The sequence below is a fragment of the Aspergillus lentulus genome (genome assembly GCF_001445615.1).
Source record: "Aspergillus lentulus DNA, contig: Alt16, strain: IFM 54703, whole genome shotgun sequence".
NCBI classification, from domain to species: domain Eukaryota; kingdom Fungi; phylum Ascomycota; class Eurotiomycetes; order Eurotiales; family Aspergillaceae; genus Aspergillus; species Aspergillus lentulus.
Genome location: NW_028322113.1, coordinates 4141012 through 4164747, shown reverse-complemented (window position 1 = coordinate 4164747; position 23736 = coordinate 4141012). Strand labels below are relative to the sequence as shown.

General features: G+C 51.1%; 11 protein-coding genes across 11 annotated transcripts; 4 read left to right on the top strand and 7 right to left on the bottom strand.

The window, feature by feature from the left end:
• Nucleotides 1–253: 253 nt before the first annotated feature.
• On the bottom strand, nt 254–941 carry ALT_8810 (uncharacterized protein; the record flags this gene model as incomplete). Its single annotated transcript, XM_033558583.1, has 3 exons — nt 254–402; nt 475–753; nt 818–941. The coding sequence occupies 3 exons, from the start codon at nt 939–941 to the stop codon at nt 254–256; spliced, it is 552 nt and encodes a 183-aa protein (XP_033414474.1).
• Nucleotides 942–2358: 1417 nt separating this feature from the next.
• mph1 (3'-5' DNA helicase) lies at nt 2359–5747 on the top strand (the record flags this gene model as incomplete). The annotated part of the gene is made up of 2 exons (XM_033558582.2): nt 2359–2476; nt 2560–5747. The coding sequence occupies 2 exons, from the start codon at nt 2359–2361 to the stop codon at nt 5745–5747; spliced, it is 3306 nt and encodes a 1101-aa protein (XP_033414473.2).
• Nucleotides 5748–6027: 280 nt separating this feature from the next.
• Nucleotides 6028–7164, top strand: cap2 (F-actin-capping protein subunit beta; the record flags this gene model as incomplete). The annotated part of the gene is made up of 5 exons (XM_033558581.2): nt 6028–6056; nt 6204–6583; nt 6644–6913; nt 6984–7031; nt 7091–7164. 5 exons carry the CDS (start codon nt 6028–6030, stop codon nt 7162–7164), a joined length of 801 nt encoding a protein of 266 aa, XP_033414472.1.
• Nucleotides 7165–7525: 361 nt separating this feature from the next.
• Nucleotides 7526–8144, bottom strand: ALT_8807 (mediator of RNA polymerase II transcription subunit 11; the record flags this gene model as incomplete). The annotated part of the gene is made up of 2 exons (XM_033558580.2): nt 7526–7960; nt 8061–8144. 2 exons carry the CDS (start codon nt 8142–8144, stop codon nt 7526–7528), a joined length of 519 nt encoding a protein of 172 aa, XP_033414471.2.
• Nucleotides 8145–8466: 322 nt separating this feature from the next.
• On the top strand, nt 8467–11119 carry ALT_8806 (putative transcription initiation factor TFIID subunit; the record flags this gene model as incomplete). Its single annotated transcript, XM_033558579.2, has 5 exons — nt 8467–8652; nt 8912–9050; nt 9107–9150; nt 9200–10014; nt 10066–11119. 5 exons carry the CDS (start codon nt 8467–8469, stop codon nt 11117–11119), a joined length of 2238 nt encoding a protein of 745 aa, XP_033414470.1.
• A 294-nt stretch (nt 11120–11413) lies between these two features.
• Nucleotides 11414–12977, bottom strand: ppe1 (putative ribosomal protein/carboxylic ester hydrolase (Ppe1); the record flags this gene model as incomplete). Its single annotated transcript, XM_089600478.1, has 5 exons — nt 11414–11652; nt 11713–11939; nt 12041–12131; nt 12190–12674; nt 12784–12977. The coding sequence occupies 5 exons, from the start codon at nt 12975–12977 to the stop codon at nt 11414–11416; spliced, it is 1236 nt and encodes a 411-aa protein (XP_089455371.1).
• Nucleotides 12978–13613: 636 nt separating this feature from the next.
• ALT_8804 (uncharacterized protein) lies at nt 13614–14424 on the bottom strand (the record flags this gene model as incomplete). Its single annotated transcript, XM_089600477.1, has 3 exons — nt 13614–13954; nt 13992–14144; nt 14400–14424. 3 exons carry the CDS (start codon nt 14422–14424, stop codon nt 13614–13616), a joined length of 519 nt encoding a protein of 172 aa, XP_089455370.1.
• Nucleotides 14425–15063: 639 nt separating this feature from the next.
• On the top strand, nt 15064–16712 carry ALT_8803 (DUF2417 domain-containing protein; the record flags this gene model as incomplete). The annotated part of the gene is made up of 2 exons (XM_033558576.2): nt 15064–15219; nt 15285–16712. 2 exons carry the CDS (start codon nt 15064–15066, stop codon nt 16710–16712), a joined length of 1584 nt encoding a protein of 527 aa, XP_033414467.2.
• A 1179-nt stretch (nt 16713–17891) lies between these two features.
• On the bottom strand, nt 17892–18539 carry ALT_8802 (uncharacterized protein; the record flags this gene model as incomplete). The annotated part of the gene is made up of 1 exon (XM_033558575.2): nt 17892–18539. The coding sequence occupies one exon, from the start codon at nt 18537–18539 to the stop codon at nt 17892–17894; it is 648 nt and encodes a 215-aa protein (XP_033414466.2).
• Nucleotides 18540–18874: 335 nt separating this feature from the next.
• On the bottom strand, nt 18875–19761 carry ALT_8801 (F1F0 ATP synthase subunit delta; the record flags this gene model as incomplete). The annotated part of the gene is made up of 6 exons (XM_033558574.2): nt 18875–18907; nt 18971–19060; nt 19124–19212; nt 19319–19449; nt 19534–19556; nt 19630–19761. 6 exons carry the CDS (start codon nt 19759–19761, stop codon nt 18875–18877), a joined length of 498 nt encoding a protein of 165 aa, XP_033414465.1.
• A 2192-nt stretch (nt 19762–21953) lies between these two features.
• ALT_8800 (LisH domain-containing protein) lies at nt 21954–23503 on the bottom strand (the record flags this gene model as incomplete). The annotated part of the gene is made up of 2 exons (XM_033558573.2): nt 21954–23176; nt 23254–23503. The coding sequence occupies 2 exons, from the start codon at nt 23501–23503 to the stop codon at nt 21954–21956; spliced, it is 1473 nt and encodes a 490-aa protein (XP_033414464.2).
• Nucleotides 23504–23736: the final 233 nt, after the last annotated feature.

Genomic DNA, 23736 nt, shown 5'->3' with positions numbered 1-23736 from the left:
AAAAGCCAGTGAGACAAGAGTCATTATTAAGCATTTTCGCATTGGTATCTCAAAATAGTTTGAAAGTACTACACATGAAAGGCAACTATGGCACAGTATTAGGTGGCATCCTTATTAGTACTTCAATGAGAATGAAGAGAAATAAAATCAATCGACCCATGTCCGGTAACCCTATTAACTCCCGTCTCGAGATTCATTACCCTCTGGGAACCAGTCGTAGCCGTGAGCTGTGTCTGTAAGAACAGGTCATTGTTTACAGAGCCCAAGCAGCAAGAACGAAGCCAAGGAGACCAGCGGCAGAGACACCGAGCTGCAGCTGGCTAACAGCAGCAGCGTTGGGAGTCGAGGTGGCGGTAGAGCTGCTGGTAGCAGTGCCGGAGCCAGAGGCGGTGGAGCCAGAGCCTGCAGATTGTCCAATTAGCCTTGACTTTCTTGGGCCGTTTCAGGAATGACCAGATAGAATCAGTAACATACCAGAAGTGCCAGTCTTAGAGCTGCTGGAGCCAGTGCCCGTGGTGGTCGCGGTGTTGGTGCTGACACCAGTGTTGGCGGAACCAGCATTGGTCATGGTCGCGGGGAAGAAGTGGCTGCTGTAGCAGCTGCTCTGGCACGCGGCATACTTGTCGGTGTCGCTAGGAGTGCCAGAGCCCTGAGGGCACGCAGCGACACAGCTGACGGTGTCATTGGCCTGCTGGTCGCTAGGGCAGGGAACCTTGTAGCATCCAGCAACACAGCAAATGTCATTAGAACCGCCTGAATGCAATCGCGTGGTTAGCTTTATGTGCTGGATAGTTCAAGAAAAGCTATAAATACGCACATTTGGCGGCGCAGGAGGCCTCGGGAGTCAGGCTGGTGGTGGTGGAGGCTGCGCTGTCAGTGGTGGACTGGGCAGTAGCCAGGACCAAGAGAGAGGAGACGGCGATGATGTTGTTGAACTTCATTTTGACTTGGATTGACTGTAGAGATTCAGAAGCGACAGACTTGAGATCTCAGTGTAAGAGAGAGAAAAGAAGATTGCTGCTACAAACGAGAGACGGGTGTTTATTGATGAGGAGGAAGAAGAAGGGGAGAGAAAACAAAGTAATTTGGGGAAAGGAGGAGTAATAAAGTAAGACCAATGACAGTAGTTGATACCCTCAGGCCATGAAACCTTGCTGGGAAGGGTTCTCTGTGACCTGTGGATATTGGACACACTAATGATTCCAAGTCTTGTCACTCCCAGGTTTCTTGTCGTTACGCCTTCCCATTAGTAGGGTTTCAGGCTTTCCTGTCTGTAAATAATACTTATTTTGAGTTTTAGGACTATCCCGACTGCTTGAATCATCCACTGACAGCGTCACTAAGGCTTCATGCAGTATCTCCTCAGCTAGCTTAGCTCTGCGGACGATCGTGGTTGGACACAGCTGTTGAAGAATTGGAGAAAATCAGGTTGTCGTCTTTTAGTCTGGATTCTTCCAGTAGCATCGGCCTTACAAAATACAGCGTACAACAACAATACATAATAAAAATGATCCAAGGAGGATCTGATCATCGTCACCGACTGCTCTTTTCGATGCAAGCCGCCTTGTTTGGCTGATATGGTGACACTCAATAATAGTGCAAAGATACCTACTGTTAGGTATAACAATGATATCTGACTAAATAATAAATGAGGGTGCTCATTCAGTGTAACCATCATTTTGCGAGTCCCTCGATCACTTGTATGTCATTAAACTTCAGCTGAAAAGTGAAGGCCCTTGCTGATTATTATTAGCACAATAGAAAATCAGAGACATGAGGAGATTGTGGCTGTGGAATCTGGGGTCGAAATTCAAGAAAAAGAGTGCCTAAAATAACCAGACTCCTTAGTGTGGCCCTGTCTGCCTCTAGCCTGAAGTCATTTGACGCGGACCAGGTTTCAATTTTGACTTCTGTGCCTGTGATCTCTGACCAGAATGGAAATTGTGAGGCAAATAAGGGGTCTGTCTTTGTTGATCCTGGACGCTGGTCCGTCAGTACTCTCAGTTTTCCACCGCGACAATTGAGGACCATGAAACTTGGTATGAACAGGGCGACTGTTGCCTTGGAAAAGGCATCTCGAATCTTCCTTGTTAAACCTCATCGCATGGCCCAAGTGGAGCTGCTAAAATGGTTTCCATGACTCCTCTCTCCACCAGTAACACTAAGCCCAGAAGCGAAGGACGTGCGCCGCCGATTCACTCCAGATGATGGGTGCAAGTGCAAACAGGACAAACTCCTATTATACTGTTCAATTGGCTCACGTGATGTCGCGATACCGCGTCGCGTTGCTTCATCACTAAACAATGAGCCTTATAATCCCACGAGGGGCTATTTGGTTAAGATCAAGCGAGTCGCGACATGTCCGTTTCTGGTGACGACTCTGATGATTACTCTGACACTGAGATTGACGACGTTATCGTCCCTGGGACACCCGATGCAGTTAAATCAGCCGAGACGAACAACCGTCCAGCAAAGCGTCGGCGGTTAGGCGATGATGCAGGCAAGCTACCGCGACCCGAGATTTGCTTATGATCTGGATCTAATACCTCTTTAACTTAGAATCCGAGTTCTCCATAGACCAGGGCGACGGGGAGGACGAGTTTCAATCGCCCGACCGAGGGTCTGTTAACGGCGTTCAATTTGAGGATGTTGAGAGAACCTCCAAGTACAAGGTCTTTGTACCAAAACGCAACAACTTCCAGGAGAATATCTTCGTCACACAATTGACCCAGCCGCCTTCGCCCCCGGAGATGATTCGTGGCCCTCGATGGAAGAAGCCTGGCCCCGAACCTCTTGCGCCCGAGCCTACAACGACCACAGTTGATGCCAGTCATCAACCGGATCAGTATTATGATGAAGATAAAGAAATGGAGGCTGCTATTGCAGCATCACTGCGCTCATTTGAGGAAGAGAATGGGGGAAATATCCCCTCTACTGCATCCAGGTCTACGCCGGGACGGACTGCTGTCGCACCTTCCGCCGCAGTGAAAGAGGCTGAAGCGGACGTGCCATTCGATCTTGATGATATACCAGATGACGCCTTCGACTCGGACCTATCCTTGTCGCCACCCAGAACGACGTCTCAAGCGACACGTAGACCGCCTGTTCAATTTCAATTCAGCACCAATCGCCCGCTTGGCCTACGGCAATCCACGTTATTCAACATGGTTGCACGAGATTCTGACATCCCCTCGCAGCGAGGAGAGCAATTTTTCTCGCCACCGGAGAAAGATGAACCTCCTACTCATCACAAACTCAATGAAGAGGCTATAAACACATGGGTCTACCCCACTAATTTGGGGAAGACGAGAGATTATCAATTCAACATCGCACAGCGAGGTCTTTTCCATAACCTGCTGGTTGCGCTTCCTACTGGTCTTGGAAAGACGTTCATCGCTGCGACCATTATGCTCAATTGGTATCGATGGACAAAGAGTGCTCAAATTATCTTCGTAGCACCGACAAAGCCCCTGGTAGCCCAGCAGATCTCTGCTTGCTTCCAGGTGGCCGGCATCCCGCGATCACAGACGACCATGCTGACAGGTGAAGCCGCGCCAGGTATTCGCGCGGAGGAATGGAAAAGCAAACGTGTTTTCTTCATGACCCCTCAAACCCTCGTCAATGATCTCAAGACAGGAATAGCCGACCCCAAACGTATCGTTCTGATCGTTGTTGACGAAGCTCATCGTGCCACTGGCGGCTATGCATACGTGGAAGTCGTCAAGTTCCTCAAGCGGTATAACAAGAGCTTCCGGGTCCTTGCCCTCACTGCAACTCCAGGCTCTACTGTGGAATCAGTGCAAGCCGTCATTGATGGCCTGGGTATTGCCAAGGTGGAGATTCGCACCGAGCAGTCTCTCGACATTCGGGAGTATGTACATGCTCGGGACACCGAGGTACAAACGTTTCAGAATTCCGATGAAATGGTGCTGTGCATGGAGCTTTTCACAAGGACTCTGCAGCCGCTTGTCGACCAACTTCGTAACCTGAACGCCTACTGGGGAAGGGATCCGATGGCTCTCACCGCGTTCGGTCTCACCAAGGCCCGTCAGCAATGGATGGGTTCAGATGCAGGGAGGAATGCGAACCTTGGCCTGAAGGGCAAAGTCAACGCAATTTTCACCGTCCTCGCGAGTTTGGCCCATGCTATCGATCTCTTGAAATATCACGGTATCACGCCGTTCTATCGGCACCTTTTGCACTTTCAGTCTAACACTGACGGCCAAAAGGGGGGCAAATATCAACGACAGATTGTGCAGGACGAAAGCTTCAAGAAGCTTATGAACCATCTCCAGCCTTGGACTAAGAACCCAGAATTTATCGGCCATCCGAAGTTAGAATACCTCAAACAGGTCGTACTCAATCACTTCATGGATCGTGGAGAAGGAACGGCAGCCAATGGAGACCAGAGTCAGTCAGCAACGCGAATTATGATATTTGTACATTTTCGAGACAGCGCTGAGGAGGTGGTCAGAGTTCTAAAGCGGTACGAGCCCCTGATTCGACCCCACGTGTTTGTAGGGCAGAGCAGTGCGAAAGGATCGGAGGGAATGGACCAAAAGACACAGTTGAGCATTGTGCAGAAGTTCAAGAAAGGCACATATAACACTATCGTGGCGACCTCGATTGGTGAAGAAGGTCTCGATATTGGCGAGGTCGATCTCATTGTCTGCTACGATTCTTCGGCGTCGCCCATCCGTATGCTCCAGCGCATGGGACGTACTGGTCGTAAGAGAGCTGGTAATATTGTGCTGCTTCTGATGCAGGGCAAAGAAGAGGAGTCTTATATTAAGGCTAAAGACAATTATGAGAAAATGCAGCAGATGATAGCCAGCGGTACTCGTTTCACTTTTCATGACGACACATCCCCTCGCATCTTGCCTCCAGGAGTTCGCCCTGTGGCTGAGAAGAGGCAAATCGATATTCCGGTGGAGAATACGCAGGCTGATTTACCAGAGCCCAGAAGGAGAGCACGGCCCCCAAAAAGGCCGCCGAAGAAGTTCCATATGCCAGATGACGTCGAAACTGGTTTTGCAAAGGCGTCCAGTCTAACTGGGAAAGTGACGAAGAAAGCAGAAACTAAGAGAGCCGTCCGCAAACCAACTCCAGAGCCTGTGGAGGTTCCCGCCCTGGAAGAAGTTCTCCTTACGCCAGGACAGCAACAGGATCTTGAGCGACGCTATTGTCATATAGGAGGCACTAGTCCAGAGTTCATCCGGAACCCACGTGTTGATGCCTACCCTCGTCTGCAATCCGTTCCTAGGCCGACAAAAGCTGTCAAACATGGTTCCTTGACCTCCCGCATGATTGGTACTCTCCAGAAAATGAGTAAGATTAGTGTTGATTGTGAAAGCCGATATAGGAGAGTGTTGGCTCTGGAGTCAAGGAAGAAGATTGAGGACTCAGTTCTGTCTCGCGAATCGGACCCTCCAGCGCAGAACTGTGGAAGGCTGGGGAAGAAGCCGCATGCCTTCAAAAGGCCGTCGGCCACTTCACGGCCAAACAATGTACATGTACGGAAGGACGAAAACGAGGACGATTGCACTCCCGAACTGCTGTCTCCAGAGAAGTTGATGTCATCTTCTCTGGGACCTCCTACCGAAAGACCTCCCCATTCATCACAAAGAAGCCAAGATGCTTTTGAACTTGATTTCCCTGACGTCGAGACACTCCTCAACCGCAGCGCAGAGCGCCATGCTTCTCGCAAACGGAATAGATTTATTCTTGATGATGACAGTGAGGAATGACATTTGGATCAGCGTGGACAGTTTTGGATATTTGAGCTTGGCTTTTGGAACATTATCGATCATCTCTAGATACCCAAAATTACATAGCAATAGATGAGTTTTGAGTCTCTTTTATTATCATTTTAAGGGTAGTATGTTCAAAGCGTGCTCCAAGCTCAGGGGGTAGCCTAAATGCCACCCCCACTTTCTCCGCGCACGCACCTTAATCGGCCAAGTCAAGATCGAGACCCAGTTTCACGTAGAGCTTCACAAATACAACACTCTTCCAGCACCTCACACCATGGCGGACATCCAATTTGACAGTGCGCTGTAAGTACCCAATACCGAGCAATCGATGATATACCTCATATTCCACATCTTGGGTCCTCATTCTGAGGATCCGGACACCGGAGTGTAACCCCGCTCGGAGAACAACAACAACAACAGCTCAAGCTGACCATAACAACCACACTCTAGCGATCTTCTTCGGCGCCTCAACCCCCGCGACACGAAACAGAACCTGCAGGCCATTACATCGATTGTCCCAGACCTGACCGAAGATCTCCTCTCCTCCGTCGACCAGCCTCTAGAGATCCGCCGCTGCCCGAAGACGAACCGCGATTACCTGCTCTGCGATTACAACCGGGACGGGGACAGCTACCGCTCGCCCTGGAGCAATGAGTTCGATCCACCACTGGAGGACGGGACGGTCCCCAGCGAGCGGGTGAGGAAGCTCGAGGTTGCGGCTAACGAGGCCTTTGATGTATATCGGGAGCTGTACTATGAGGGTGGTGTGGGCAGCGTTTACTTTTGGGATTTGGATGACGGGTTTGCGGGTGTTATCCTCTTGAAGAAAGGTGGGCTTGTTACTTGATGAAGGGTGAAATATGGAATTGGCTAATGGGTATTGCGGACAGGTGTTACACCCGGAGCGAAGAGCTCAGGGGAGTGGGACAGCATTCATGTCTTCGAGGCGACTGATAGGGCGCGCATGTCTCATTACAAGCTCACGAGCACGGTGATTCTTCACTTGGCGAACGAGAATGATGCCCTCGGCGAGATGGATCTCAGCGGCAATATGACCCGGCAGATGGAGGTTGATCTCCCTGTAGAGTCAGATGCGAGCCATGTCGCCAATGTGGGTAGGCTCGTTGAGGATATGGAGTTGAAGATGCGGAACTTATTGCGTATGTGTCACATCTGTGAAGAGTTGTTCTGTCTTGACACGTCACATGCTAATCTGACTGGCGACGGCAGAGGAGGTCTACTTTGGCAAGGCCAAGGATGTGGTGGGTGAACTTCGAAGTAAGCCGCTTCTCTCGTCAGGGTAGGACCAAGGGAATGGATGCTGACAAGGAATACAGGCCTCGCGCCGCTTTCGGAATCCAATAAAGAGAAGGCTGCACACCTGGAGATGATTAGGTCCATGCAGCGGTAGTGCATCAACCAGCCATTGCTCTCTAAGTTCTGCGGACTGGCATCTGCGCTTGTCGTGTTATCATGAGCATGCCTATGTTCTTACTCCTCATTTCGCATCATCAAAGCTTCTGTCATACTCGTCAAGGAGGGTACAGTGAGAAAGGCGAAAGTAAATAGGTCTCGTTTCTTTTCAACCTTCGCCGAACAAACTCGTTCACTAAAGCATCCGGGAACTGATAACTGCTTCGATTCAATGTGTGGGTATCATATAGCACTCCTAGTGGGCCCAATAATATGTAGTTTGACTTGTAGAGTCAAAAAGCTTCAGCGTGCTGAGATAGGCTGAGCATTAGCTGGCACTTCGAAATGTTTAGGGCCTCTCAATCGACCTCCATCTCATGGCCTCCTTCCGTCTTCACCCTCGCAGCTGAGGAATCGCCAAGTTGTTCCACAAACTGCCTCGCTGCTGCCCATAGCTCAGCTTCCTTATCCTTCCCTACGGTGTCCTTCCTGCTATTCAGCCAGCTAACGTCCAACGGGTTCGAAACACCCGTTGCCCCTCCTCCGCCAGCACCAGGTAGATCACCAGTCCTCGAGGCCGACTCCGGCGCTAGGATAGCAGCTTCCTCCAGAGCGTATACCTGGCGACGTAATCTGACATCGATGGAGGAAAGGAGCGCGAAGTACTGCGACGTAGCCTCTTTAAACTGCGTTTTATGCGACTCGAGGGAAGTGTCCTCGGGGGAGTCGCCCGTTCTGGCGTTTGTGAGGGCTTGGATCGCGAGACCGGCGGAGTGAATTAGTTTTGCAACATCCTACGCGCGATCAGTGTCAGCTAGCTCAGAGAAGTTCTGTGACGGCTGCGTAATGTTCGTTTGTGTCTCCCCTGAGAGTCGCGCCGAGCTACCTCCTTACCTTGTCCACCTCGTTCAACTGCCGGATCCGGTCCGCTGAAGTAAACACTTGATCTGGTTGTGCAGAGCTGCTGCCCTCGGCCATCTCTTTGAAATTCGAGGGATTCCACCCGAAAATCTATCTCAGTGAAACCCAGTTGAAGATAAGGTCAAAGTAAGAGTAACCTGAGCTATGTCATCACGTGCTGTGATGCCGAATAGCGACAAATTTGATTACCTAAGCAAATCCGCAGCGCTAATCCCAGGCAGTCCTAGCTCAATATCAGAAACGTGACTTCGCAAGCCTCCCGATTTAATGAACCACCCGAAATCAAGTCACTTTTGCATCTTATCTTCGCGATTCCTTCAGAACGCAGCGAAGCTAAAAAAGACGCGGCCGTCAGTATCTAGACATCTAGCGTCGCGCCATGTCTGCGCCAGGCGGGGCTCCGAGCCCTGCACCTCGAAGTGCAAGCATCGGCCCCGGTGGTGGTGGTATGTCTATGCCTCCCCAGCAGCCCATGGGAAATACCACTCCAGTTGGAGCCCCTACGCCGGGTCCCCCACCGCCACCGCCGAGTGGTGCGATGTCGCAGCAGAATCTGAATCAAATAGTAAGTGTTGAAGATTTTGGTGCATGAGTTTCGTGGGTTTCGCGCAGAGTATCTCTTATGTGTTGGTGTTTTTTCGTCATTATTAAGCGGCTTGTTTTGGCTATGTTGCGCTTGAACAAGCCTTGTGTTTGTCTTGAGACACGGCTGCAGCGTTTTATGTGCCTTGAGGACGAAGTCTGTAATGATTCAGTGTTCGTTTCATGGCTTGCTTTACATCATGTATAGACTTTTTCTTTACTGAGTTGCTAATGCTATCTAGGTCATCGATTACCTGGCCAAGAAAGGATACAGCCGTACTGAAGCTATGCTGCGCATGGAATCAGCTAACCAAGAAATCGATGGCCGTCCTTTGCCTCCTCTTGGCGAGGATGCGCGTCCCAAGTATAGGATGGGGTTCGGTGAGTATTCCTACATAGTATATCATTAGTCAAATGCTAATGCCGCATGCATCTAGATATACTGAAAGTCTGGGTTGAAGACAATCTAGATCTGTACAAGGTAAGCTAATTTCTCATTATTAACTTGCGCAATGCTTATTTTTGGACAGCCCGAACTTAGGCGCGTTCTGTGGCCGCTCTTTGTCTATTCTTTTCTCAACATGGTTACATCATTCTATCCGCAAGAGGCCAAGCAGTTCTTTGATATAAACAAGAACTTGTTCCTCCCTGAGCACACAGACGATGTCCGTAAACTGGAGCCCATCAGTCTTCCTGAGCATGTTCAGGACAACGCCACGGCCAAACTCTACCGCAATAACAAGTATCGCTTAGTACTCAGCAACCCGGCATTTTCGAACCTTATGCAGTTTCTCGAAAACAAGTCGAAAGAGGGAGGCTCTGTTATGTCCGCTATTCTGAGCAGCTACTGTACAATCATTACCAAAGAGCGTGCGTCCGACGATCGTTTCAGCTTCGCTGCTATGTTAGGCCAAGCTGGAGCAGGGCAGACATTTCCCGCTGAAGATGAAGGTATTCCCGGTCACCACCCTGGATCGGCCTACACCGGCGATAATCCGGCAATGGCTGGAACATTACCCCGGCTCCGACTGGGCAAGCTTCCTATGGAATCTACGCTTGAGACCGACGTACGAGGCGAATTAGCAGACGAAGACATGAAGAACCCCCCGGCACCTGGCCACAACAGTCTTGTGCAGGAGTTTGACCAGATGATCAAAAAGGAAGAAGACGATGAAGCGCCCAGTCGTGCCGATATTCCGTATCCTCCCTCGACTGCTCGCGATGTGGCTCTGGAAGTTCAGAAGGTGAAAGAGAATCGTGATCGGTTCAGGATCGAGGGCCGGACAGGAGGTGTTGGTCCTGCAGTCAGTGTTTGCATGTTCACATTCCACAACACTTATGACGGGTGAGTAATGACCGTTCTCTTTGACTGGAAATCTTATTAATGAAGTGATAGAATCAATTGCCTGGATTTCTCCGACGATAATATGCTCGTTGCAGCTGGTATGCAGGAATCGTATATTCGTGTTTGGAGCATGGATGGCAAGAAAATCCAAACAACCTACGACAACGTGGATGATGCGCCTCCGTCGAACTCGCGTCGTCTGATTGGACACTCTGGTCCGGTTTATGCAGTCGCATTTGCACCTTCTGCCACACGCTCAGAGGGCGCTGTTGCGCCGACCAACGCTCGTTGGCTACTCTCCTCGTCTGCAGACAAGACCATCCGACTCTGGTCTCTTGATCTATGGCAGTGCATGGTTGTCTACAAGGGCCACGATCAGCCTGTTTGGGATCTTCAATGGGGCCCTTTCGGCCACTACTTTGTTTCTGGCGGACATGATAAGACCGCTCGTCTCTGGGTTACAGACCACATTCGTCAGCAGCGCATTTTCGTCGGCCATGACCAGGACGTGGACTGCGTCTGCTTCCACCCGAATTCTGCCTACGTCTTTACTGGCAGCTCCGATCATACGGTCCGTATGTGGGCGGTCACCACCGGTAACGCTGTGCGTATGTTCACTGGTCACACCGGCAATATTACGGCTTTGGCCTGCAGCAGAGACGGCAAACTTCTTGCATCCGCAGACGATCAAGGATCCATCCTCTTGTGGGACCTGGCACCGGGAAGATTGTTGAAGCGCATGCGCGGTCATGGAAAAGGAGGTATCTGGTCCCTTAGCTGGAGCGTTGAATCGACTGTCCTGGTTTCTGGCGGTGCCGACGGCACTGTCCGTGTGTGGGATGTCACCGGCCCAGCCCAAGATCCATCCCAGGGTCGTGTAGTTGGAGACGGCGGAGCAGGCACAAAGGTCGATGCCGGCAACCCCTCGGCCGCTTCCACGCAACCCTCGACCTCAGTTGCTCCGGGAATGGGCAAGAAGAAAGGAAAGGATGTCGTCGTCACGCCTGACCAGATCAGCGCCTTCCCGACAAAGAAGAGTCCGGTCTACAAAGTCAAGTTCACCAACATGAATCTGATCATTGCCGGCGGGGCCTATCTTCCTTGACGAGAAATTGTGATTTCGTTACGTTGCAAAAGTGGCGCCAGATACCCGTATTGTATTTTGATCTGTCTTCCCTTGCATTTCCTATTGTTCACTGGACCATCATGGGGGTCTTGGTGGCTTGATATTCGGCGGCGTCGTGGGGGGAGGCATCGGTGTTAAATTGGCAATAGTACAAAGAAAGGCCCTGGCTTTCTTCTGTCCGGTAATGATTTAATCAAATCGTGTTTGTGACTCTATAGCATGGCAATTCCTCTGTATCGGGAAGCCGCACAACATTAGATTGTCGCTACTAGTCTACGGCTTCTGCAGATGTCGCGTGCCATCACCACCATGCAAAGCACTAAACGAAGCACCGGCACCTGCACCCTTCTGCATGGCAGCGGACGCCTGCATATCAGCCACCTTTGGCGGAAGCACCAGCGCGCTCCGATCATTTCGCTTGTAGAAGTCCACCAAGATCTGCGCCGTCTTCGCCGGCATATCCTCCTGAACGAAATGGCCCGCTTCAGGGAGGACCTGGAGTTGATATTTTCCTGTAGAAACGTACATCTCAGCTGTAGAACACGGCCAACAGCTAGAAGGCTAAAACAAACCTTGCATCTGCCCGATCATCAACTCCTTATCCAGCCTGTCTGTCCCGGCTAACAGGAGGAGTTTGCCGCCGCGCGCCTCTAGGAATTTCCGACTGAGGCCGATGAACCAGTCTTCCCAGAAGGGCTTCGTGGCGGAGAGGTTGGTCCGCCAGACCCATGGTTTGGAGGGGTCTGAGGGCGATTCTTCCTGGTATAGGAGGGATGGGACGGAGACTCTGGCGGAGGTTCTGTTTCGGATTGTTCGAGATCGTGTGCTGCGGCCATGGATTAGCTTTGCTTCTAGTCGACATTTCTTTCGGTGATGTAGAGGGAGAGATAGTGGACATACTGCCACTCAATACCCGACGTCAACGAGGGGAATCTAGAAGGGCGAGTGGAGAGATATTTCTCCATGCTTTGGAGGGCATCCATGGCTGACCCTGCGTCATTTATCGTCAGGACAAAGCCTCGAAATAGATAGGGGCACCATATACATACCCTCGACAACATCCAGCACCGCATAAGCCAGTAATTTGTTGCCGAGCTCTCCCTTCTTCGCAACGTCAGTGATCACCGCTCCCCCAAGACTATGCCCCACAAGAACCAGGTCGGGAAGCTCCTCCCAGCCCATTTCCGCCTGCGTCTTGCGGACCACGTGGACCAGGTCTTGGTTGAGCGTCTCGAGGCTGAGATCTAGTTCGGCGGCCCCTCCATCAGCTCTTTGCACTGACGTGCGGCCGTGGTCGCGTGCGTCTAGCGACAGAATCCCGGCTTTGGGGAGGATCTTGCGAATTTCTTCTGCGCAGGTTGCAAATGAGAGACCTGAGGAGCCGGCTCCGTGGTGCATGACGAAGAGTGGACCTGAGTCGGTGGGTGGCGTGAGATAGACATGGTGGATGATGCGGAGAGTGTCGGTTTCGCGGGTTAGAAAGAGCTCTTTAGCAAAAAAGTCTGACCAGCTCAGTGAGGACGAGTCGGATGATCTGTATGTCATTAGCGGGATTCTCACAACGTTCTCATGGAATCTGTGGGGTTGGCTGGTGAATGCATGCGGTATGCATATGCACCTGCGGTACGACCGTGCTAACGTACCCCTGGCTGGCTCTGGCAAACAGCTGTCTGCTCGGCGAGGGGATAACAGTCCCTGCTGACGAGACTGAAGAGGAGTCCTCATCGTGACTGCTTTCAGCGAGGTGGTTCATTGACGAAGACTCGGACAGAAGAGGGGCCTCGGGCGGCAACTTGGCCAGCTTTGATTTGGCAAAAGCTTTGTGAAGATCGCTCATGGGCGGTTGATATCTATGGCTATGGTCTGAATATATATGCCTCTATATCGCTGTCAGAGCAGATTCGTTGACTAGGGAGTGAAGTTCATTTGACCAGCTATTCGGAGATGGCGTTGTGGTAACGTGGGGTAAAGGCCAACCTGAACAGGGTGTTCTGAAACTGGACTAGATATATCGGGTAGGGGGAGAAAGGATTGGCATCTACAAGGATGGTTTATATCGTTGATTGGATTTTATCTTATTATTGAAGCATCGTGGACTTGCAAATGTTGATAAATGTGTTGCTGTCTTGTTTTAGGTGGGCAGTACCGCCCCGAGCGGGCGGGTGAGTAAGCACCGTTCGCTGCTAACTACAGATTGACACCATTGCATTCATGCAGTGACGGCCATTGGGAGTAGTGCTTTTATCTTGTCTAGTATGATAATACAGCTATTCATACTCTAATCAGTTCTACTTGTACAATCCGGCAGTGAGGAGTAATTACGAGGGATTGAGGCCAGATTATATGTTTGCGCTGGTGTATACGTCACAATGCGCAGTAGAGTATATATATCTGGATAGTCGTCGAAATGGCAAGCCTGCAGTTGGTGCACCATTGTCCCACTACTTCTACTGCCCAGTAGAGAGTAAGATAATCACATATATCGAGCCGGAGGCGGCCAAATCCCATCCGGCTCTCCCACTGCATTTCGCGAGTGACGCGCCGCCTGACGCAACAACCCCAGCTCCAAGGCATGGCGATATGGTCGCCGTTTTGCCTCGCCTGAAAGATCGCGCTGTGTGAGACGCACAAAGAGCGTCGGTGCGATGTGCTTGATATGCACCTTGAGTGGCTCCGCCGTCTCCTCCGGCTCGGCCAACGAGACGTACGATCTGGCCTCGTCGCGCGATTGCAAAGACTTCTCATCCCCATAGAGGAAGCAATCCGATCGCAGACCCGTCGGCATCTCGCTGTTGTTGCGTATCGTCTGGAAACCTACTCCGAAGTTCATCCACGTTGATGTTGATCTCACCAACTGCCACCCAGTGCAGGGTAAACTTCGCAATGGCGGCTTCATCCATGAGCAGCGCTTTACAATGCAACCCGTGATAGATGGCCGTCTCGATCTGCGCCTCGAAGCCGGGCCACTCGGATCCATCCGCGTAGAACAACACCAGGCCACAGACTGTTGTCTCAGGGAAACTCAGAACTTGCTCCCTCCATCATACAGCCGGAAAGACATGATGGAATAATATGGAACAAAACGCAACCTCAACTGATTATACAGGAAAAGGCGCTATGAGAATATTGATGGAGGGGTGGAATACTGTCTTCAAGCCTGACGATCACCTCCTGGTCTGGAATGGTGTATGTATACTGGCTGATGGAAAACATTTGATATGGCTGTGCGACATGGGAAGGTCTTCAAGAGGCTTATTACCTGGCCAGATGTCGAAGTCGCCCATGCTAGATGGGTCAGTAGTTGCCCTAAAACGCGAGATATATATACAAAGAACAGCCAACAGAAGCTGTGGAGATCTAGGTCAACAGCAACTGAGTAGGACGGTCACATCAGAACATAATACCTCCATCGTCGCCTCAGGTACTTCTATTGTGATGAGTGATGAGTAATGGAGTATCACGTGATTACAGGATCGTCGATGACCTCACTGCGTCTGCATTTTAGGGATCTGCGGGAGCTGCAGCAATGGATCATCAATGAATGCGTCTATCTACCGGTGGCTCTGGGACGGTCTGAGGAGGGGAGATCCCGATGATCAGCTGGACACCCAGCTCCATTTCCGGCGGCAAACATGGGCTTATCTACTGCCAGATGTTCGGTATTACATGCTCGGCTTGATAATGAGCCGCTGTCTGGCTGCGTTCGTCATGACGTCAACTCCAGAAATTCCATGATCTACTTTGCTATCATTAGAGAGGTGCCTCTCTATCTCAATTCTTTATTGTTCATAATCCACCTATCTCTTCTTAATTAAGTCTAATTAATTTATTGTTTGCGTGGTATCTCCGAAAGAAGAGTTATAACGACTCCACTGTCATCTATTACCGAAGTCCTACCTATGACATAGACCGCGCAGAGGACAATGGTTTCACTGTGGCGCTCGAACGATAACTCGGAGCGAGAGGAGCAAGGCCGTGATGGAGATGATAGATCCAGAGGACAATATCAGGAAGCAGATGAACGGACACGACTTTTACCGAGAGAAAACCAAGGGTATCTGAGTCCGGATGATCCTGCAGTAAGTTGCGCATGTCGATAACAACCCTCCTGCGTTGGTGTTTATCTAACAGCCTTTACTATCAGGTATCCCCCTACAATCTGTGGAGTGTCAGGGCTCTCAGAGCCTTGTCCTCTTTCTGTCTCGCCCTCAGTTTCGTCTGGTGGACCTTCCTGCTCGTCTCCATCTTCGTCAGCCCTCCGATGATGCACAGCCGTGGCTCTGGCTTTTTTAGCTTCGCGTATACCACACTCAGCGTCGTCTACCTCGTTATCGCGCTGCTCTTCTTTACAATCCCGTCAAAGGCCATGACGATATCCGGCATAGTGCTGGCCGTCTTCCTCTTTGTAGATATGTGCATAATCCTCGGTGTACCTCAGCTGCGCGTCGAAGAGGGCTGGGTCGGTATTGCCTCGGTCGTCTGGGCCACCCTGATATCCATTTTCAACGTCCTCCAAAACCGGGCCGTTGCCTGGGGCAAGAGGGAGGAAGAGGAGCGCCTTACTGGACGAGAGGAAACCCGGCGGTCCCTCCGGGAATGGATCGCCGTGCTGATTGAAACGATCTTCATGGTTGTGTTCGCGATAGTCTCGATCCTCTTCACTGCAACCCTGATCATCCGCGCCCGCGATGCCTCCCTCCACGCCCCGGGACAAAAGTACCTCGTCAACGGTGAGAAGTACCAAGTCCACCTCGCCTGTGTCGGTCGCATGAACGGCACCACCGATGGCAACGGAAAGACACCACCAACCGTCCTCCTCGAAGGCGGCGAAGGCCCAGTCGAGCACTCCCTGCAACCCTTCATCGACAACATCTACAAACAAGGCCTCATCGACCGCTACTGCTACTGGGACCGACCAGGATACGCCTGGTCCGACAATGCCCCCTCCCCACACTCCGCCGGCATGGCAGCCGATGCTCTTTCCGAAGCCCTCGCTCTCGCCGGCGAGGAAGGACCCTGGATCCTGGTCTCCTCCGGCATCGGCTCAATCTACAGCCGCATCTTCTCCAGCCGCCACCTCCTCGAAACAGAGGGCATCATGCTCATCGACGCCATGCACGAGGACTACCTCGGCCAAGTGGGCAACGCCGGCCGCGGCTTCCTGCTCTGGCTCCGCGGGGTCCTCTCCCCGCTAGGCCTGGACCGCATCTTCGGCGCCATGTTCAAGGGCCGCACGCGCCAAGACCGCGTCTACGGCCGTAGTGCGTACCAGACGGACAAGTTCATCAAGGCCAAGTTGCAGGAGAACCTCGTCGCCGAGTCAATGACTGCCTCCGAGATCCAGACGGCGCGCCATGTGCAGATGCCCGATACGCCACTTGTCGTCGTAAGCTCCGGGATTGAGGTCCACAGGAGCAACAAGTGGGCCAAAACACAGGAGGATCTGACCAAGATTACGAAGAACTTGAAGCATTGGGATATCGTCAAGGGTGCGCCTCATGAGGTGTGGAGAAACACTGAAGGTCGACAGATTCTGGAAAGGAGACTCAAGGAGCTGGTCAAGGGCGAGTGATGATACACGTTTCTGTGATGATTTCTTTTCTCCATTTCAGGTTGTCTATCAAATTGTAATGTATCTAAATTGTCTTACGATTGCGATGTCCTCATGTTTGTCCTTTTATATGCGGTCCAATCTGCTTTGGATTTCTGTGCCTTCTCTCAGGATCTCTCATTTCACGCGATTACTACCTAGTTAGGATGATAAAAGCAATTGATAAGGTGAATTCCTGTCTGACTATTGCAGTCACACGTTGACGATAATCAAGCGCACCGCAGATCGTACACGCATAGGCTAGAACGGAGCACCCTCTCGAATCAAAAAGACACCGGCCATAACACTATTACAAGTAGGTATACACTCATGGAGCTCCCGGAAACTGATATGCAAGTATCAGCCCTCACTTTTGGAGTGCAGCGGACTCCGGATCTTCCTCATCCAAATAAGGGCGGTCTTCATGAAGGCTCGACAGACTCCGAAACTCATACCAGCAAGGAATCGTAGGATGATCGCAAAGACACAGACGAACATTGATGCAATGGTCACTAAGACTGGATGCCGCATACCAACGATGAATGGCCGGACGATCTCGAAGCATAAGGTCGGCACGGAGAGACGCAATTCGAAAAGACGTGTATACCCATCCATTGAAGTATGGGGAGAGGGTACATCCTGTTCCGAATCTGCAGCACGTTTCCGGTAGGCGGATAGAACAGTTTCCACATGCACCATGTATGAAACTTGAACTAGCGAGGAGCACTGCGAGCTGTGTAGAGGCTGGTATAGGGTCAATGTTATCGGAGTAGAACTGCGTAGTTTCTGCCAGTGGGGAACCACTCTCGAGGGACGCGACAGCAAACCGGCTAAATGCTTCAGAAATGTGTCCTCTGTCGGTCTGCTAGACGAGGCTCCATAATCGGTGCTGAGTGACCTCAAGAATGCGATTCGGGACTCTGGAGAAAGTTTAGCCCGAAGCAATGGCAATCTATCGCTGGTGGGTATTGGAGCTGGAAATGGCTTGTCCGGATTGCCTAACAGAACACGATACGCATTCTCAACACCGCGAGGGGCAACTCTCCGCTGATCATGAGGCTTCTGCGGGCTCGAATCGATCCATGTATCTCTTTGCACAAACGAGGCAACTTTCTCTTGGGAAGGGAGATATTCCACAAAGCGAGATTGTGGTTGAGGCCATCATGAGGGCTGGGAAAGAACTGCGTGTTGTGATGGCGTGGGATGCTTGCGCTCCGGTGAGATTGTACTTGCTCGTTGTTGTGCTTGGCCACAGAGCTTGAAATCCTCTACCGCAGCATCAGAGAGGAAAGGAGGCTTCGGTGGCCTTGGTGGTCTCCAATTACTCTCATCTTCATTGGTCAAGAGGCGAGCTCGGACGTTCTCTGAGCTGCAGGTGATCGAGGTGATGTTACTCTGATGCGATGAGAGCGCACTTTTTCTGTTTCTTTCGCGGTACAGGTGTGCAGACGAAAGGTGCTTTGCCTGTTCGCTTTCGGACGCCGGACTATTAGTTGGATTTGTAGTCAAGGTTTCGTTAAAGATGAAGTGCGTATCAAGCTGCCGACTGAAGGGTACTGTTGGAATAGTAGACTTGACGTTCGTATTTCGGTCATTCCGGACTCCATCGAGTTCGCGCACAGGAGACAGATCTAGACTGCTAGAATACTCGCCAAACAAACTGCAATTGTCGTCGTCTGATTCGGTGAGTCTCGTCTTGTTCGGAGATTTTGAAGGAGTGACCGGTGCATTCTCTTGCAGATGTTCCTCCAGCGCGAACTGGGATGCATGTGAAGGTCTGAACTGTTGGTGCGATGTTATACGGTCCATTTCGACTATTGTAGGTAATTGCAGGTACCTGAAAATGGGCAACGGCAGGAAAAAAGATCTGCGAAGCTTGTCAATTAGTTATAATGAATCGAGGGAGAACTTGAAGAATAACAAGATTGCGGGCCAAGTAAGGAAGTTAGATAGGTTGCGAATCCACTTCGGGAAGGCATGATCCAGTCCACACAACGACCTCCTGAGGGTTAAACTCCGTGATTCACAGGGTAGGGCACATGGTATGGTATGGTGCAATTATTATTGAAAGAACCTTGCCGGAGAATTGTTATAATTCTACAAGTTCAGAATTGCAATCGCGAGTGGTTATGTACATCAGGTATCTATTTCAGGACGGCTTGCAGGGTCTCCAGAACCTGTGACAACGTTAGTAAATGAGTGAGTATAGGCTCGTGCTAATGAGTCCGTGGTTGACCTACCTCGAGCTCAATCTTAGCCTCAGCAATGTCCTGCTCGCTGCCACTACCATTGGCAATCTTCTGGACCTCGGCGATCTGGGACTTGACGGCCTGTAATTGAAAGATTGGGTCAGAAAAGTATACCATGACATTTTCTTTGTTTCCACAACTTACATCTGCGCTGAAGTCCTCGAGGGGGTATGCCTCCACGGCGTTGATGCTCAGAGCAGAGTCAGGCTGAACGACGGCGAAGCCACCAGAGACTGAAGAACGCAAACTCGTTAGTGCGATGTTATAGAAAAGTAATGGAACATCTTCGTGGTCCCACGATATCGCAGCGCAAAGCTCAGCTGGGTTGTCCGGACGTACGGAAGAACTTCTTGTTGGCACCACCCTCCTCAACGATCTCAACGAGACCGGGCTTCAGCTGCTCAATGGAGGGAACGTGGTTGGCGAGGACACCCATTTCTCCGGACTCAGCGGGGATGTTGACCTGGACACTGTAGGGGGCGGTCGTCAGTATGCAATCAAGTCATGTTCAGAATTGTCGGTTGTCGATGAGAGGGGAGTTGGTCGTCACGTACACGCCGGCCGACTTGAAGATAGTCTGTTCCAAGATCCCTATGTCAGTTCCCAGCCTATAAGACGAAAAGGGTGTGTTCAGTCATCTCGGATCGTACCTGGTGAGGAAGGGCCAGAGAAAGCTTGATCTTGTCCGACACAGCCTCAGCGTAACCTCTGCGCTGGAGAGGAACGCGGAGAGCAGAGGGACGAGCCCTGAGAGCAGAGCGAGCGAAGCGAAGAGAGCTCATCTTGCAATGGATGGAAGGGAGAACGTGGTGATGGTATCCCTCTTGAACCTGGGTCAAAGTTGCAAAGGTCGAAGTCCGACTGCCGGTTGTTCCCTAGCGGCTCTTCGCATCACGTGATAGAGTCGACATCCGCAAATATTCCAAGCATTCAACACCCATCTTCGCTCACCTAACTGAACAAACCGAGATCGTTTGTTATATACAGTGTCTTATTTATCCATTGGCGATAAAAGAAAGTTTCCGTGTTTCCTCTATTCTGAAAGGCCAATGTCCCTCGCCTGTTACTAGGGACTCCATCACGCATTGCGACTACATCGACTGCTAAGCTTTCGTACATCTCGGTCAGCAGTTTCATTCTAAGGGCCGCCGGCAGATACCCTCAAAAGGAATATCAGTGGCATTTGCTCTAATGATGAACACATTGATTCTGGGAATGGTACTCAGTAGACTACATTTCAACGTGGATGTTTCAAGCACTACAATGTGAAGTCACGTGATACAATGGGCTACACAGTGTCTTTAGCCTTTGTAACAGATATCCCACCCTATATTAATGTATTTTCGCGCTCGTAGCTTGTTGAGCACCCGAACTATTCATGGCTCGCCCTACCACCCTCCTGGATCAAGCAAGCAAGCGGTGTCTGGCATCACTGTCATCGCCATGCCAAGCGATATTGGGATTCAACTTAGTAATCAGGTCACGGGACATTGTTCACATTCACAACCGGTCTTACGAGGTACTAGTACTCCATCTTGAGAATCGATAAGTTGCTCCCTAAAAGTGTCAAAATTAAAGACATACAGACAAGTAGTCTCAAAAAAGGTAGAGGGACAACCCGATAGTACCGGCAGCAAGTGTTGTTGTGAACATAAGGTAGATATTTGGCGCTGCCGCAGTTGGCCGGACGGAATGAACCAATGACGCTAGCCGCTGGAGCAGTAAGCGAAATCCCACACAAATCTTTCCCAGCGGAACCCTAGCCGGAATCTTTGGGGGGGTCTCTAGCCTTTTGCTCAGTTCAAGGACATCTTCAATCCGCCAACTCATCGTCAACCCGTTTCTTGTTGCGACACATCCCGTCAAGATGGCCAGTACGTTACCTGAACCCCGGCATTTTGGAATTCTCGAATCGATTCTATGCCAGCACAATGTCCCCGGATTCTACGGAAGTCGCTGACGGTTATTTTCACTTGAACAGAGTCCAAGAACGCGTCTCAGCACCACCGCAGCCAGAAGGCTCACCGTAACGGGTTCGTACAGTCCTCAGCAATTTGAATCGAAATATGTTGGTTGGGATGGAAGGATTTCGTTGCAGTGATGGTTTTGACATCACCGAACTGGTCCTGAACGACTCGCGACCAGCTTGCAACATATCCACCAACCACATTTTGAAGAAGGGAAAGACAGGTCGCTGATATTTACCGTTTGATTCCAACAGTATCAAGAAGCCTAAGACTCACCGTTACCCTTCCCTCAAGGGTGTTGACCCCAAGTTCCGCCGCAACCACAGACACGCCCTTCACGGCACCATGAAGGCTCTGGTACGTTGACTTTGCTGCTGCTTAGTCGGAAGCAGCTGGATGTCGGAGGGCATGGCTAACTTTCCTACAGAAGGAGCGCAAGGAGGGCAAGCGGGAGGTCGCATAAATTGATTCATCGATATTAAATGGGAAGCGATTTGAGTTGGTTTAACGTGCGATGATACAGAGCGTCATGTCGGAAGAGCCTGGCTGGGTTTTCGCGCGACGGCTTGTTAAATAACACAAAAATGGATTCGATTCCACGACTTGGCCATCATGAGTGCCTGGAGCATGATCTTGTTTCTGCGATTGGGCATGCGTTTGTGCCAACTTGCTTCAGTCTGTCTTTGCTTTTTTCTGCGTCGGGACTATATTCATCATCCCGTCCGTTCAGGCATATGTGTGTACAGCTTCGTGTCTTTCCCATGCGCGGTTGCTGAAGGATTTTTCAACGTGCCGAGAAGAGATCCCATGCCCTCCTATTACCAAACACCCTTTCCCTTTCTCTCCCGTGGCGAGAGGGTGCATGGATGGGGGGCTACATACCCGTAAGCCAGATAGTTCTGAATATCAATTTGTTCCAATTTCCTTTACGTTTAAATGTGGTTTGGAGCTTCATGTCTTCCATTTGGAAAAGGACCTGCTTCAAGACCTCATCGAGGCAAGCAAATCTACACCCTCCAAACAATAAGCCTCTTATCAAACCCACCACTAACAAGCCACTCCTCCTTCACCACCTTGCCATCCCGCTGCACCTCAACCCAACCAGCCCAGATAGCCCGTACCTTCGACCCAACCTGATGCCCATCTTTCAACATCGCCGTCACCTTCCCCGTCATAGTCTCCACCCCGCGAATCACCCCATCATCCCCATTCACCCACACTCCCGACCCATCAGGCCGCCAAACCACCTGCGGAGTGGAGTAGACCGTCTGCGGCGCAAACGTATTGGCCTGGATCATGATGGCGGCATCCTCGCGGTTCTGGAGCGCAAGGGCCGCAAAGGCCTGCGTGGCCTGTGTCTCTGGCCCCGCGGATGTACTGCCCATGGGCGGAGGGGCCGACGATTCCTGCTCCTCCTTCGGGAATAGCAGGCGCACAATGATGACTTTCATGTGCGGGAGGGTCGAGGCGGCGACGGCTATGAGGCCGGGATCGTGCGGGCTCAGAGCAAGGCATGAGGGAGAGAACGCGACCCAGGCGTTGGAGTGAGGGGCTAGGTTCTGTTTGCCGAGCAGCTTGCATTCGGTGGGTGTCTCGGTAGACGTCGAGGACGGGACGGCGTAGTAGAAGAGGTAGGTTGAGTCGCGGCGCGAGGCAAGCAGGACGAGTTCGTGAGTATCTGGATGGCGGACGAAGAGGATCGATTCTGGGTTGGTGAGCAGGTTGATGTGGGCGATGGGCTCGTTCAGCTCCGCGGTGTCAGGACCTCCTGCTCTGCTGGAGATACGGAGACGGTAGATTAAGACCTTGGAGTCCCAGCCAGCGGTAGCGACCCATACGACGTCGGACGTAGTTCCGCCTGACTGTTCGTCTTCTTCATATGCGATCACCTTGATTGCATACTTGGCATGATCTTTCCGACGTGACAGAATCTCGGCACCCCGTTGGAGAAGAAGCTGGCCCGACATATTGGTCATAAGGACGTATGTGCCATTTTGGATAGGCGCGTATGATAGCACCGGGGAGTCAGAGTGTCCCGTAAACGACGTGACGACGTCGTTGCCTTCGTCTGTCTTGAAAAGGTGCACTTGTCTATCTGCGCCCGTGGCGACGATGTAGCGTGACGAGTCATCTTGATTTTCCTTCTGGCTAGGATTCTGCCAGGGCTCTACCGAACATACTAGGATATTGGCAGAGGTTGGTGTTTGGATGACATTTGGTGTTGAGGGTGCTGGGCCATGTCAGTAAACATAAATATCTCCGCAACATCGAGGCTGCAAGTCAGAGAGGGTACGATTTTTGGCTGACCTGGAACCGTCCAGACGTCTTTCTCTTCACTTTTGCCGTATCGCTCGAATTTTACGCTCTCATCAAACACTTGTTTCTCCTGAAGGACGCCCTCGATGGTCCAGTCGCTCTTGTCGGTCTTTCCATCCGGTTGCCCCGCGTCGGCTGGAAGTCCCGCTTCTCGGATGAATACATTCAGGGTCTCTGTATAATTATTAGATCGAAGAAAGCGAGCTACTAGAGCACTAGCCAGTTGTGTTGTTGCCGTCATCTCGCCAATCTGATGTGTCTAGCGGTTCGGAATGTTGACAGAGGAAACCGAACGTAGTCAAATCACTGACGGCGAGTTCCGTTCCTCGGTGATATCAGACCCTATAGAAACTAGAAAATTTGGAGCTAAATTTCAACTGCTTCATTGCTTAGAACTCTTAGTTAATTGTTATAGTAATACAGATTGAAGAGAACTTGAATAGTTTCAAAAGATTCGGACGAAATCAGCTATGC